The sequence below is a fragment of the Coturnix japonica genome, chromosome 5, assembly GCF_001577835.2.
Source record: "Coturnix japonica isolate 7356 chromosome 5, Coturnix japonica 2.1, whole genome shotgun sequence".
In the NCBI taxonomy this organism is placed as follows: domain Eukaryota; kingdom Metazoa; phylum Chordata; class Aves; order Galliformes; family Phasianidae; genus Coturnix; species Coturnix japonica.
Genome location: NC_029520.1, coordinates 36,596,076 through 36,610,780, shown reverse-complemented (window position 1 = coordinate 36,610,780; position 14,705 = coordinate 36,596,076). Strand labels below are relative to the sequence as shown.

The window sequence follows — 14,705 nt, the reverse complement described above, 5'->3', positions numbered from 1 at the left end:
AACAAAAACCTACCCACATTTCAATTATGACAGGTGATAAGGTGAAATACAGCTTTAAAACAAATATATATATTTAAAAATATATGGCAACTAGACTTTTTTTCCAGAGCTTGTCTTATCACATTTCATTTAAACAAAATACATTTAATCTTTTCTTTTGTTTTCATGAGTGTAAAAATGGTTTGCTGAAAATCTTGAAGGAGCAAGAAGTCATTCAGCCAGCTTTTACCCCTCCCTCACATCCCGTCCCTAATACTAGCCAAGCAATTTCCAGTCTCTCCCCAAGTGTATGAAAAGTATATCAGGACAAGAAAAAATAGATGGCTTTTATGTTTAAGATAGGTAGGACCTCTGTAATTTTAATGTGAGCTTCTGGGAAGCATTTTTTTTTTTTCATACAACAGCAAGTAAGAAAGCCCTTTTATCACATAAACTACTAAAGCTGTATTTTAGTGAAGACTATAAAATGACATAAGACAGCCTTTCTAACAAAGGCAATAATTTTATCTTTCCCTACCTCTTGACCAGTCATTTTCATGACCCTATAGCCTTCTCCTGGACTACTTGCATGGAGAATAGTGTTGGTGAAATGACTCAGCTGAACAGAAGGTGAGAGTAGAAAACAGAAATTTAACTATTTAAGTAATATGAGCACAAGGAGTAACGAAAGAATTAAATTTGCTGTCCAGCTCCAACTGTAAACTGTGTTACAGTCCACCTACATAAGCATTTTTATTTGAATAGGGAACATGCTTCTGAGGTTTTCCAAGCACTCCCTATTTGCTATGCTTTGTTTCACATACTAAAATGCTCTTAGGGAACGTGAAATGGATTCCTTTCAAATGAAATTTAACCAGAAGTTATGTTTCAGCTGTTTAGGGAACTCATTCCTTGGGATTGGAACTAGTCCAAAACCTCAGGCTGGCATCAGGGATCTTAGAGCCAAATTTTTGTTTTATAGGTGTACTCTCATCAGGCCACAGTACTCACCAGAGCAATTGCAAAATCCCCAGAGTTCTGTAGTTAGAAGATAGCTATCCATATTCCTAAAATCCAACTTTCTCACAAAGGTGTACTTGATACAGAGAATTATGACATCTTTTTTGTACTTTTTGGTGCCAAAAGAACTGAAAACTAATGTCATTGGAAAGGGCAGAGATTCCTAAAAGAAGGCTAAATGATCACTCAAGAGAATGATAAAGGAGAAAAATATAAAATCTGTACTGAGAGAATGAACTAATGAATCCTTGTAAGGACCCAACTGATAAATGATGTCCCTCACATTACTTTTTTTTTCTTTTTCTTTCAAAAGTATAAATCCAGGCTACAGTTCTCTTGGCAAAGTATGTCTTTCTTTAAATGCCAGCATATTTCTGCCTCTCATTTCCTTTTCCTTAATCTTCTCCCTTAAGATATAACTGCATTTAGACTTTCTCTGGTTTCTTATTCTCTCTCTAATGCTTTCCTTCACCTAGTTTTGTTTCCTTTTTGACTGCAGAAGATGTAGACAATGCATGGATGGATGAACAGGAATACCAGGCTTCTTTCAACATATACTACAAATCTGGCAAAATATAAAGAATTTATTTTCAGGCAGAGATAAAGAAAAATCTACCACTCAAGAACTAAAGAAAAATTAAGGACTGAGGTATTTCAGCTGCGCTTCAAGACAAAAGATTTGTTTTTAACCCTTCTAAGAATTGCTGATTTCCAAACTTCAAGATGCCTGAGTTAAATCCTTCTCACCATACTGTAAAGTGCCTCAAGTTTGAAGGGTTTTACAAAAACCTGAAACAAAAACATGTCACAGATTTCATTTGCTTAAACCAGCTTTCCTATCTAACTCGCTCTTATTCCAAAATGATACCTACTATATCACCAAAAAGATGAATTTAAATTTAGAGTCATCTGTCAGGAACAACATAAAGAAGAAAATGGCCAAATACAATCTGTTATCTGGGATGTACACTAAGAGATGAAAGCAAGTGAGACAGCAGAAGAGAGACAGACCAGAATTCATACATATTTGGTAGCAAAATGCATACATACCCTGAGTAAGAAATACATTGCAAGGATCAACTTAGTTAATTAAGTATCATGGAATTGGTCATCAGAAGAAAATATAGATAAAGCCCATCTTCTTATTGCACAATTGAGGGAGAGGAGAAAGGGGAAAATACAAATTAATCATAAACAGTTGAACAGTTTGTGACAGAAAGTCACAAAGATGAATAGGAGTCCCACTGTTAACACTGCTGTTTGCCATTACCCATTTTTCAAGAGCTTTGTCTCAGTTACCTGCACTGGAACACTGTTAGAGTCTTACTGACCATAAGAGAAATTCTGTCAGAATTTGCATGGTACTAAAACTGAGGGGTCATTTCTAAATCTGAGCCAACCTTAGCTTCAAGTTAACTCCCTCCTTTACAGTTTATCATAGAATCATTAGAGTAGGAAGAGAACTTTAAAAGTCACCTAGTCCAACTCCCCTGCAACGAACAGGGACACCACAGTTAGATCAAGCTGCCCAGAGCCTGATCCAGCCTCACCTTGAAAATCTCCTGGGATGGAGTATCAACCACATTGCTGGGCAGCCTCTGCCAGTGCTGCACCACCATCACTGTAAAATGCTTCTTCCAACTTAAATTGACCTTCTTTAAGCTTGAAACCATTTATCTGCATGTGTTCCTACAGTCTGTTTCTCTCCTGTACTGAGGACTCCACATCTGGATGCAGTTGAGGCCTCACAAGCACAGAGTAGAGAGGCAGGATCACTTCTCGACATACTGGCCACATTTCTTTTGATACAGCCCAGCATACAGTTGGCTTTCTGGGCTGCAAGGGCATACTGCTGGCTCATGTCCAGCTTCCCATCCACCAGTACACCTCCAGACCCATTCCCACCACCTTTTTTGGCAGGACAATACTCAATCCTTTCAACTCCCAGCTTGTATTGATAGTGAGGGTTGTCTTGACCCAGATGCAAGATCAGATTTACCTCTAATCCTTTCCTTCACAAGAAAATACCTTGTGTTGCAAGTTAGTGAGGCATAATTGGATGTTACTTAGGAAAAAAAGAAAAAAAAAAAAAAAAAAGAGCAAAAAAAGCCCAAATGTAAGTATCGGATCTGTAGCTTTGCTCCTTTGCTTTTCTTCCACTTCCTTGTCCTTTATTACGAAGCTGTAAAATACACCTCTGGAATCTTTCTCTCCCTTGTTTCTTTAATTTCACTTTAACTGAATACATTGTTTTAAGGAAAGCCAATATTCTCTCTCTTTGCTCATTTTATGAGCATCACACATTTATTTGCACTTTCCATTGAGCAAGTAATTATGAATCTAATTTATAATCCTTCAAGAACTAATAAAACTCAGAGAGTAGCATAGAAACACCATTAAGAATTCCACCCTGCTGCCACCACATGTAATGACAAAGAAACTTTTGCTAGTTTTACAAATTTGTGAACACAGCTGCAACACCATGCAGAAAATTATGCACACATTGAATTGCTCATATTACAGACATAACAGCATGCTCAAACATGTATGCGTCACAACTAAGTTTCTTTTCTAAAACACTATAAAAAGTTGTCTCTTCCAGAATTGAAGTGATCCTACAAGTAGAACACAGAATTCCTTTGATATTAATACACAAGTTGAATATGAGTTGCAATTTCACTATTATGTAGCTGAGACACACTAAATTAGTTCAGATCAGCTTAACCACAAATCTCACTCCAAAGCTGAGATTCTGCTGAATTTGTTTATTCTCTATATGAAAAATATTACGTGCATGTTTGGTTTGCTCAGTTGTCTTCTAAACCATCACTTCCCTAGAAAACTGAACTAATAAGGCACAGCTTCTTGTAGCTATTCTCTCATTTAAGCTTTTCACAAAGATGAGACAATACTTTTATATCTATCTATCATATATGAATAGTTAGGATTATAACACAAAGTGAGATCAAACCACAATCCTTTCCCCTGAAAGAATCAGGATAGTGCACTCCTCCATTGGTTATTTTCACTAGCCATGTTGGACTTGAATATATTTCTTTCTTTTTAAAAGTCTTTTGTTCCTTCTGCTAAAATCTGGCCAAGATTTTTGAAAATTAACTGAAAAATGAACGAGACAAACACACACAAAATATAATCTCCAAAGCCCTATTTTCACAAGGACAGGTTGAAAAATACTACACCTAAAAAGTGCCAGAAAGTGAAACACCAGCATGGAAAGGAAATGACGTCTGATATATAAAGGTGTTATTTTCCTTTGGGGTACAACTGCATATACTTAATTCTAGGCCAGAACATAAGACCAGTGCTGATTCTATTAAACCATATACCTTCTAAAGAAAATGTAGGACTACTTTAATCAAGACAAACACGGAGGGTACTGAGGTATTCTCTGCATGTGATTTCTTTTCCCTTTTTTAAAAAAAAAACATCCCTGAAGCAATGGCTGAATGTTTTGCTTCTTTACAGGAAGGACTTACTACAACAAGGAATAAGAGAGCATATTCATGGGATTTTTACTGTCTATAATTGGTTGGCAATTGGGTCAGAGGTATTTTACCATAAAACAACTGAGGAAAGGAGCAGAAGAAAGGTGCTCAATTTGAGCACCTACAGCCACCCTACCTTTTCTTACCAATGGATAGTAGAGCTAGAATCTCACTCAGCCAGCTTGTCATTACTTTCTTAGAAAGCAATTGTTTAACTATAATAATGATAATTATTAAAGTGTACTCATTTAAATATACAGCATCAACACGCTAAAAAAGAATCACTGAATATGAAGTAATATCATTTGCAGTAAAAACTTCCCCATGCACTTTATGATTGAATAGAAGAGATGAAATTATCGCTTTGGAATAATTTATTAGTGTTTGAGGATAATGGAATATTCATACTAAACTAGCAAATTGCCTTGTGTCTATCAGTAAATTTTTCCATCTTCTATTCCAGATCAGTAACGTATGATCTAGAAAGAAAGAACTGAATACACTGAATACTTGGAAGCAACAAGATGACCATCACTTGACCTTAGACAACACAGTGTGAACAAGATGAATGTGGCTACGCTTGGAAGTGGTTCCCTGTGTTTCTTCTGCTTTTAGTAATTATCTCCATCACCACATTTCAGCTATTTTATGCCCTGTCAACGTCATGTACAGCAGTGTGTTTGTCACTGGGGGTGAGTTTAATCTTTTAACTTGGTGACAAGGCTGTGTATCCCCAGTGGTGAGATAACACATAAGACAGTGATTCAAAAACCATTTGTTCAGTATTCCTCGTGGGCTTGGGGTGATGACTTTCCAAGAGGTACTGAATTGCTGCACTGTATTTTGACCTAAAGTCAACTGAGAGTTGCCAGCTATGTCTAGATTTTTTGTCAACCCCTATTTAAGTGCAAACCTAAAAGAGAGTGAAAATCAGGTGATAAAAAATTGCAGCAAGCATAAGGTTCATTCAAGTATTTGCAACTTAGTTTTCCACATTCCTTACAGTTCAGCTGTGTACCTATATAATCTTTATCTTGGGGGTAGCTAAATCCACCTCTCCTTCTTGCAAAGTGCATTCAAAGCTTTTCTCTCTTAACTAGTGAGAATATCACAAGTAGCAAAACCAAGTTTTTTGTTGAGGTGTTTTTTGTTTGTTTGTTTTTCTTTTTGTTTTTACTCTCTGCAGAACCAAGATTCACATAGAGACCTCCATAATAGCAAAATCTATTTGTATCGTACCATACAGTTATACAAGACCAACCCCGTGTTTTCCAAAAGACAGAACTGGTCAGTTTAATACTGAGATGAAACCACAAAGATCGATATAGTAACCAGCCATTGTTAAAAGTTATTTTGTAAATATGGGTAGACAGAAAGAGAAAAACAGAAAAAGCATGTACCTGTTGGATAGTGTTCATTCACTGGCCAACTGTCAACTTGAAGGGTAGCATTGCCGCCATTCCTGGTAAAGCGCACCACATGGTATTTTCCATCATTCACAGGTGTGCTTTCCTCTTTAATAGAGATATCCACCGTGCCAATATTGAAGACTACACCAATCTTGCCTTGTTCCTGAAATGAAAGAAAAAATGGAAAAAAAAAAAAAAATGCTTGCAAATTTCTTGTTCTTAGGAGAATATTCTGGCCCTATAAATCTCTAATGGGTTCCTGTGCTGGTAGATAGCACTGAATAATACACAGAAGTATCATTTTGAACTTAGTCAAGATACATTTTATTGGCTCTGCTTTAAGGTTAACATTGTCTTCCACACTCTTCTTTACAGCTTTCACCTGAACATAGACACTTGTTTGTTCTCTTCACTATTCCAGAGTACAGTTAAGCAATAAGGCAATAAAACCAAGGAGATGTGAATAGTTACTTGAACAACAATTCCACTGATTAGTAGTTTCTTGTTCAATTGCTATCTGAAATACAGCCACATGCAGGTTGTATCCTAACTGTTTCACAAGGACAAAAATGGAACAGAACAAAAAACCGCACCCATAAAACAAATAACCGTGGGAATCAGCAGAATGAATGCATTTACAAAGAGGGCAGAATAAGAAATGAGCAAAAATGTACTAACCAGCTTTGGCCATTTGAGGGAAGCTAATTGCTCATAAACCAAACAGAAAATGCTCCAGGCCTTCAAAGGGCTGGAGTGATTACAGTCTTATTTTTCTAAGGAACTGTGAGAAGTTTAACTAAACCCAGCTGAAGGAGGAGAAAACATCTGCAACCTCTCCTTTAAGGAAAAGGAGATAGTGTCTTTTCCCATTCTCTTTTCCCAGGAGAAACACTGATAAAAGAGGCAATGATGACCCATGGGTGAGAGAAAAAAACAAAAAATACCAAACATAGGTATTAACTAGACCTGATAGTATATGAGAAAGAAGGAATTTGTATTTCAAAGCCACTATGTTTATTTTGTACTTAATTAATTAAATGTCTTCCCAAAGTGAGGAAAAAACTAAATACATAACCACAGAGTTGCAAGTTACATTCTCCAGAAGAACTCCAGAGAATTATAGTAGACAGTAGGCAGTTTTTTCCTACAAGCACTTGCTGATCTGCTACAAACACCTTACATGAAAATATGATCACACATCCCTTGCTTGATATTGCTGCCCTCAAAAGCCACATTGCTTTCTCCTCACTTTTGGAGATAAAGTTCTGCAGGAGGTTTCTAAGACATTGGGCAAATAATTATCATTACTTAATGGAACGATTGTAGATAAATTACATGTACAGAAGTACTAAAAAGAATGTATAAAGCCACACTTTGGCCCCTCTGTTCTACACTAACATCCCCCCTTTAGGCCCTGGCAGCAATTCCTTGTTATATGCACTACTCCAAAAACACCACGAATGTTATTAAATGACACAGGCAAATCTATGTCCAAGGATCAGATGTGGAATCTTACCCTTAAGCATCATTTTCCTTTGGGCAATGTTTTATTCTACCTTCCCATAAAACAGATTCTTCATCAATGAAAGAGGGGTGTCAGATGTCTATCTTTCCAAGATCTACAAGCCCTGTAATCCACATATATTTTTATTCTATTGGCATTTTAATAATCCAAAGAATATACGTTGAAATTGGCAGGAGATGACAATGGCCTCTTAAAAGACCATAAAAATATTTGCCTCCCAGTCTGACGACAGAAAGCAATCTAATTGAAATAATCTGAAGGGCACAGAAAGAGTAGGATATTATTATTTTAGTATCGAGCATCACAATGCACACTGGTTACTTTCAGAAGGGCTCCAGCTTTTAGTCTTCACCTTTCAACCATCTTTTTCTTAAACTAAAAGTCAAATCATTCAGAGTGATAGCATATAACTGTTCTTGTGTGCAGAAAGTGTTTTGTTTCAAAAAACAAGAAAACACCAGGCAGTAAGACAAATCCTACTCTGAACTGCATCTATATGGATCAACAGAAATCCCGTGGAAGAACTCAGGACCCTTACTGATGCAAGAAAAAGAAAAAAACAATATTGTGGTGAAAGGATGTATACATGTCACTTAATTTTGGCAGATTTTTGAGAGATATTATAAGCAGTAGATCAACTATTGTATTATACTTCTTGTTGCAGCTTCAAAATGTTAAATTCTCTAAATCCTTATTATGAACCTATTTATCCAAAAAAAGCGATCCATATACAGGATAAAATAAATAGAAAATATTACTCTTAGGGGTCATGGTTTTTAAAAGAAGCAATTCTCACAGATACATAATTTATAAGGCTAAAAAGGACAAATGTTTTAATCTAGCCTGCTCTAAAATTTTATATGAGACCGTATATCTTGTCAGAATTGATCTTTTTTTAAACTAAGGAATATATTTTAGATCAACATGCAATTGTGATCTGAATATTAATAGCTGAAGGAACAGTTATTACAGCTAAGTCTTTTCAGTTACTTCTTTTATAAGACTGGCCCAGTTTTGAACACAGTCAAAAAGGTAAGGGAAATGTCATGAATTATAAAGAAATGAAACAGCATAGAAAAGGAAAATCCCTGTTAGAAGTTAACAGTCTACCTTTGACTTGAATTTCTGAATACAGTAATCCAAGCTTTACAAGCACCCTCAGTAACAGAAGAAATATAGAACGTCCTAAAAAATATCAGATTTGAAACCGTATATATAAGAACAAGAACATCATTATTATTTTAGTAACTGGAAGAACTGCAAATATTTACTAAATCATTCAGTAACAAAATTTCTTCAAAGGATGTACATTCTGAGGTAGTACATAACTGAATTGTGCAACTCACTCTCACGATATATGTTGGATGTTTAAGATACTTTCAGAAATATATAAATTCATGGGAGGAAAGCCAGCCATCACAACATTACCATGACTGTGACCCTTCCTAAGCTTGCCTAAGTTAATTTCTTCAGAGTCTGGGGAACATGGGCATTTCCAGTTTCTCTTACTTAAATTTGCTAAGCATGGCCTAGCAGCCAGTGATGTTCAGTGGTCTTAAGAGGAAGTCTTGTTTTTTGCACTATTCAACACTCAAAGGATTTAATCCTTTCTTCCTCTGACCCAAGAAAGTACTAGTGCACTGCTAGCTAATTACCTGGCATCAAAATACAATGTAAAATTTATACCAATGTGTTCAGGTCACAAAATTGGAGGAAAATAATTGTTATTACAAAGTGGGTGAAACCTTCAGCCATGAGACCATTAAGATTTCCTTGTGTAGGGAAGTAACAATGCAAGTAAGAAAACAAAAATTAACAACATGATGAAAATGAGGCATTTCTTAAGTAAACAGAATGCAAAATGAATTATTAAAGCGATATCTGCCCATCATTTCACTGGAAAATACATACTTCAGATGGTTAATTTGTTCCCTTAGCTTATAATACGCATTGCAAAAGCCTGTCCTACACGATGGTATGAACTCCAGCTTTAATTAGGATTAAACAGACTGCCTGTGCGTTTTCAAAATACTAATAGCATATTCTGGAAATTGTTGAGAAACAACACCTTTCAGATACAATGGTGGACTAGAGGAAAAAAAATCAGAAACCATTCTGAATGTTGATGTCAATTTTGATTTTTCTAAATGATCAAGACAATGCACACCATGTGTTGCATTTTAATCTTAAATTAATCAAAGGTGTACCCCTTCTCCTGCATTGCAAAAGTCAGCTGATCAAAACAGGCCCTGCAGAGTCATGTAACTCACTTCTAAGACAAAAATGTCACTAGCTTCTAAAAATGTCACGTGCACTTAATGAGGAAAAGTCTGTAGTGGGAAGTCAGATTTTAGAAGGGCACAGGAACAAGAAACCTGCACAGAAGCAGAGATATTCCAGGATAAAACATCTCCATCCATCTCACAGTGTCTTCATTGGACTGTTAATCCACTGGGTAACACTGCCAAAAACTTACTCTGACAAAAGCTAAAGTGTCAGTTACAAAAATACAGTACAAAGATATGATACTTACCGGAAGCATAAAATAAACTGCATACTGTAACTACCAGGCTTCTTTATCAAGAGACTTGATACAATTGTTTGATGTCTGAGCATGCAGCATCTATCACACACTCTGTAGCAGCAATCAGAGCTGTCTGTCTCAATCCATAACCCGTAGAAAATGAGCACTTGTCAGGAAGATGGCATTAAGAAAGGACATTGCTGCCTGACAGGAAAGGTGATGAGAAATATCAACTTGCCACCATCCAATTAGCCCAAGAAGAGCAGACACAAAAGTGCAAAGACTGAGGAAGATTTGGACATAATTAATCAATTAATTTTTTTTATTTTTTTATTATTTTTTTTTTTTTCCTAGAGCATGCTTGTAAATTCTATTTTAACCTCAGTCATTAACAGTATTGTAGGGTTTCAAAGAGTTCCAAAAATGCATGTTTAAAGGTATTTTATTACACAGCACTATAATATCACTATATTTTCCCTTTTCAGAGTGTTTATGTATTGATGTCTGATAGAGTTTAATGCATCTAGGGTCTATGCTGTATATTTCTTTAAAAAAACAAAACAAAAAAAAAAACAAACATAACAGATTTTGTCAACTATGCATAAAATCAACAGCATGTTGTAAACACAGAAGTATTCTTTCCTAAACAAGAGAGGGGTATGAGCTAAGGTTCAATAGGCCTTTCCAAACAGACAAGACAATGAAGAAAATAAACGTATATGTAGACACAAACAGTGTCTGGATTTTCTAAAAGGTTATTTCTAGCTTTTCAAAGCTTACTTTTTTTAAACTGCAAAATGATTTTAAAGAAAGTGTAGTGTGGCTAGACTCCAACAGAAAGCTTTTCCAATTTTGAATTGGGAGTTGAAAAGAGATAATATTATGTATGAACAGTATGTGAGCACTCCAGTATTCTACTGTACAACTACTATACTTGTATTTCTAATGAAAAATTTCCAAAACAATTATCTATAAAATTTACTAACTTTCTATAACACAGCAGTACTTGGTATGGAACAGTGCAGTACTGGAAAGTAATGGTGATAGAGAAGATAGACTTCTTTTGAACACATCTCACAAAGGAGACCACCGCTACTACCTGCATTTTGCACACTAGAAAGCAGAAATAAAAGTACTTGCCAAAGCTTCACAGAAAACAGACGTGACAGGAACAGAATAAAATAATTAAAAGGCCCTCTAATTCTTAAGCCAGTAACCTACCATTTACATTGGCATTACTACCACAGAATATTTCAAACATTCTGATTTCCTATGTGCACAGGATATAGTACTAAGTTTATTCATGTAGAGTGCTCCCATTTTCTTTGGTACCTTTTATGTCTAGTTCAGTGAGTGTTTTTCCATGATACACTGTTGTGGGATCCCTGTGTCCAGAACTCTTCGGTGCTCATTTCTAGGCCCTTCAATCTGCTCTGGAAGGGGTGCTTGGCTTTTCCAAGGTCCTATTTATGTTCATCTTCACAAAAAGTAGATAGCTTGTTCCTGAATCTATGTGGGAGCAGTATTTTACACAAAGAGTGAATTTTCCTATAGAGAAAAAATGTGAATTTTCATGAATCAAAATCAAGATGAACCTCTGGAAAAAGCTATGACTTGCCTATGCATACAATTTTTGTTATAAAATTCACTTGCTGTAAAGCTGATTAGCAATGAGGTATCAGCCACACAGCCCTGCCAAGATTGTACTTCATTGGTTAAATAAGAATTCCCAATGTCAAATTCAAACTTGACTAAAGGATTTTCACATAAAGTTCAAGTATTGACAGCACTTTTTTTTTTTTTTACAAAGTATGTGTGAAGAGAGTAGAGAGCTGATTAATGCCAGTTTCTATATATTTTTCATAGATTTTTTCCTCTTTACCTTCTAAGAAAAAAACAAACACAAATCACAAGATCTGATAGCCAATACAGTAAAGAAACTGCTTTTTTTAGAGCTGTGCTGAGAGCCTAACCCTACTTCAACTACAGCTGCCCTTAGATGATGGAAATTGTCTAGATTGTTCTACATTAAAATTGGTAAGAAAGAAATACAAGTGAATTAGACGTGAGGCTGCACTTCCTGATTTAGTTTCCTTCACTGTGTGACCAATCACTTGCTCACATTATTTACTGTGGAATGAAGTTATGTTTCTTTAGGCCTGTAAGAAAAGATTTCAGATCTCCTATTCATATATAGCTGTAGTTATCACTAAGAACACTGCGGTAAAAAAAGTGTCAGGGCATGGGAGGTGAGTTCAGTACAGAAAGTTACCACTCAAGGATTGGGAAGCCTGTTTCTGTGAACAGAACTATTTATTTGTATCTCATGTTGCAAGAATAAGATATCCCGTATCTGAAATAAAAATAGAAAAGGAATCTCAGAGATTCCTTTGGGGCAGCAGTGCTTGGCAGATCTTGGGAGAGCACGAGGTAACTGAGACCTAGACACAAAGATCACAAAATGACTTTGTAGTATGTTGGATAGGAGCAGATCATAGGTATCTAACTTGCGACTAAGACAGAGATTTTATGAGAGAAGACAGAGTTTTTATGAGAGAACTGAAATAGTCAACAGAATTATAGCTGCTGGACTACTGTGATTTAGAATATACTTTTTGTACTTGCATACTGGAAGCAGAAATTTTCTTGCCTTTGTCCAGCGCTCTGTGATTTGGCCACACTCTGTAAATATTACTCAAGCAGAAGAACAGTGTTCTCCTCACTCGCTATTTTGTCAGCATGCTAATGAAATTAATTGGACAATCCCTGACTTTTGGAAGAAAGTTGTACAGGGGACCCAGATTTGAAAAAAGATTTTGCTTGATGCTGTATGCTCAGCACAAAATACCATAGCCTTGAGAAATCAGATTTTAAAGAAAAGCCATTTAGCTTAGAGAAATAAAAGATGCCCCTTATTTTATCTTTTTCTCCACTGAGAGGTTGGGGAGTGGGCCTGCAGTCATTCTTCCTTCCCACACAAATTACCTACCCAATGAGATGATTGGAAGAGTCAATTAAATTGCAACAGGTGGATTGCGTGGAATACAAACTGAAGGAGAGATAATGGCAATGGATGTCTCTGGCCAGCTATTACAGCTGTTGTCTGTGGCTGTTCTTCACAAAGATGGAGGACAGTATTGGCAGCAAATGGCATGGGAGTCTGGACTTGAAAGACAAACAGAGCAGACTCCTGATAAAAGGAAGTAAAACCAAAGCAGTATGGTGGATAACAAACATGACAGACCGAACTGCTGACTACCTTCCAAGTTTCATCACCTCTATACCTAACCAAGATTTCTAGGATTCCATTTCCATTCCAACTATTTACCTTTTAATTCTACCTGCAGCACAGAGGGAGTCAGAAAGGTTTAACTGATAAGGTCTAAGAGTCAATAATCTTTCCATGAATGACTGATGCATCCAGACTACCTGGGTGGAAGTCTCATAAAATACTATGAATACTGCTTTGACCAGAAAGCCTTACCATAACTGAAATAATCAGATGCATCAGAAAACAGTCATTTGGGTGCTTCGGTTTGTGAGTAGGTGGGATATACAGAAGCATAAGGTGGGGGCAACTATCAGTTGTCCTTTGGCTAAGACTTCTGATACAGCCTCAACAGTAAAGATATACCATTTTCTTGTATCCCAGGATCTGAAGAATCACAGGATGCTCTCTACATCACACAGTCATTCTGCCACTACTGCCATTAAGGTCAAAAGCTCAATATCTGGCACAAGCTGTGATCTAAGTTCCAAAGTAGTACTGGTTTAATACAATTCCTTCTCTTGAATGGTTTTAATACTGATCCTGTACAATTTTTCCTCTCATATGAACATAACAGTTTGGGTTATTTCTCCTCCCAGAAGATTACCCCTTTTTTTCTTTTCTTTTTTGGACCATCTCAGCTGCACTGTAAAACAGGAAAAGGCTTCTCAGGAGTCTGCAGGAAATTTCAGAATGTTTTGACCATCTCCAGATACAACTGACATAGTATCTATGTGATGCAATTTCTGAATGTTTACATCAGAAGATGAGAGGCTGGATTTAACGACTTTCCTATTGATAAGCTAATATCAAATGGGTTTTTAAAAATGACTAGTTTTCTCAACCTTAGAGATAGATTTGTTTAAGGCCATGCATAGTAGTGTAAAAAGTCAGAATCCAGATACCTTCAAATGCATCTGCTATACCTAGGCCACAGGTAGACTATGGTCTTCAACTATCAACCAAAGAGCAACTATCCATCAGCCAACTCATTAGAAACATTAACAATGACAAACTGAAAATAAAAACAGCAGAAATATAAGAATTTAACTCCTAGGGCTTTAAGAGACAAAGAAAAGCATCTAAAGACAATAAACATCAGTATCCAAGACATATTATTCTGCAAATCCACGTGCATTCTGCAAATCAGTGTGCAATGCTAAAGATTTATCAATCTGCAGTATAAAGGATGCTGAACCAACAAAAAACAAACAAACAAACAAAAGAAAATAAGGAAAGCTGGCATGATTACCATGTATTTGTAACCATCTTGTGTTCTATTTTTTCTCCTGTTACAGAAGAAAGAAGAATAGAAAAATACAACATAGGCACATAGGCTGTGCTGGCTTGCTGTAATATTCTTGTTAGTCTCAGTGGAATCTCACTGCTCCACTGAATAAACATCATTATCCATAAATTGCTTTGTATTTCATTACAGTGTAAAATCATCGAAGACTTTAATTCAGAAAACGGA

At 36.2% G+C, this 14,705-nt stretch overlaps 1 protein-coding gene across 10 annotated transcripts in view; it reads right to left on the bottom strand.

The window, feature by feature from the left end:
- The window catches only part of NRXN3 (neurexin 3), an 887,537-nt gene that overhangs the window by 119,952 nt on the left and 752,880 nt on the right, over positions 1-14,705 (bottom strand). For all 10 annotated transcript variants that reach the window (XM_032445108.1, XM_032445105.1, XM_032445106.1 and 7 more), the window contains one exon: positions 5,906-6,077. In XM_032445108.1, the coding sequence (XP_032300999.1) occupies positions 5,906-6,077 (172 nt within the window). The remainder of the gene's footprint in view (positions 1-5,905; positions 6,078-14,705) is intronic.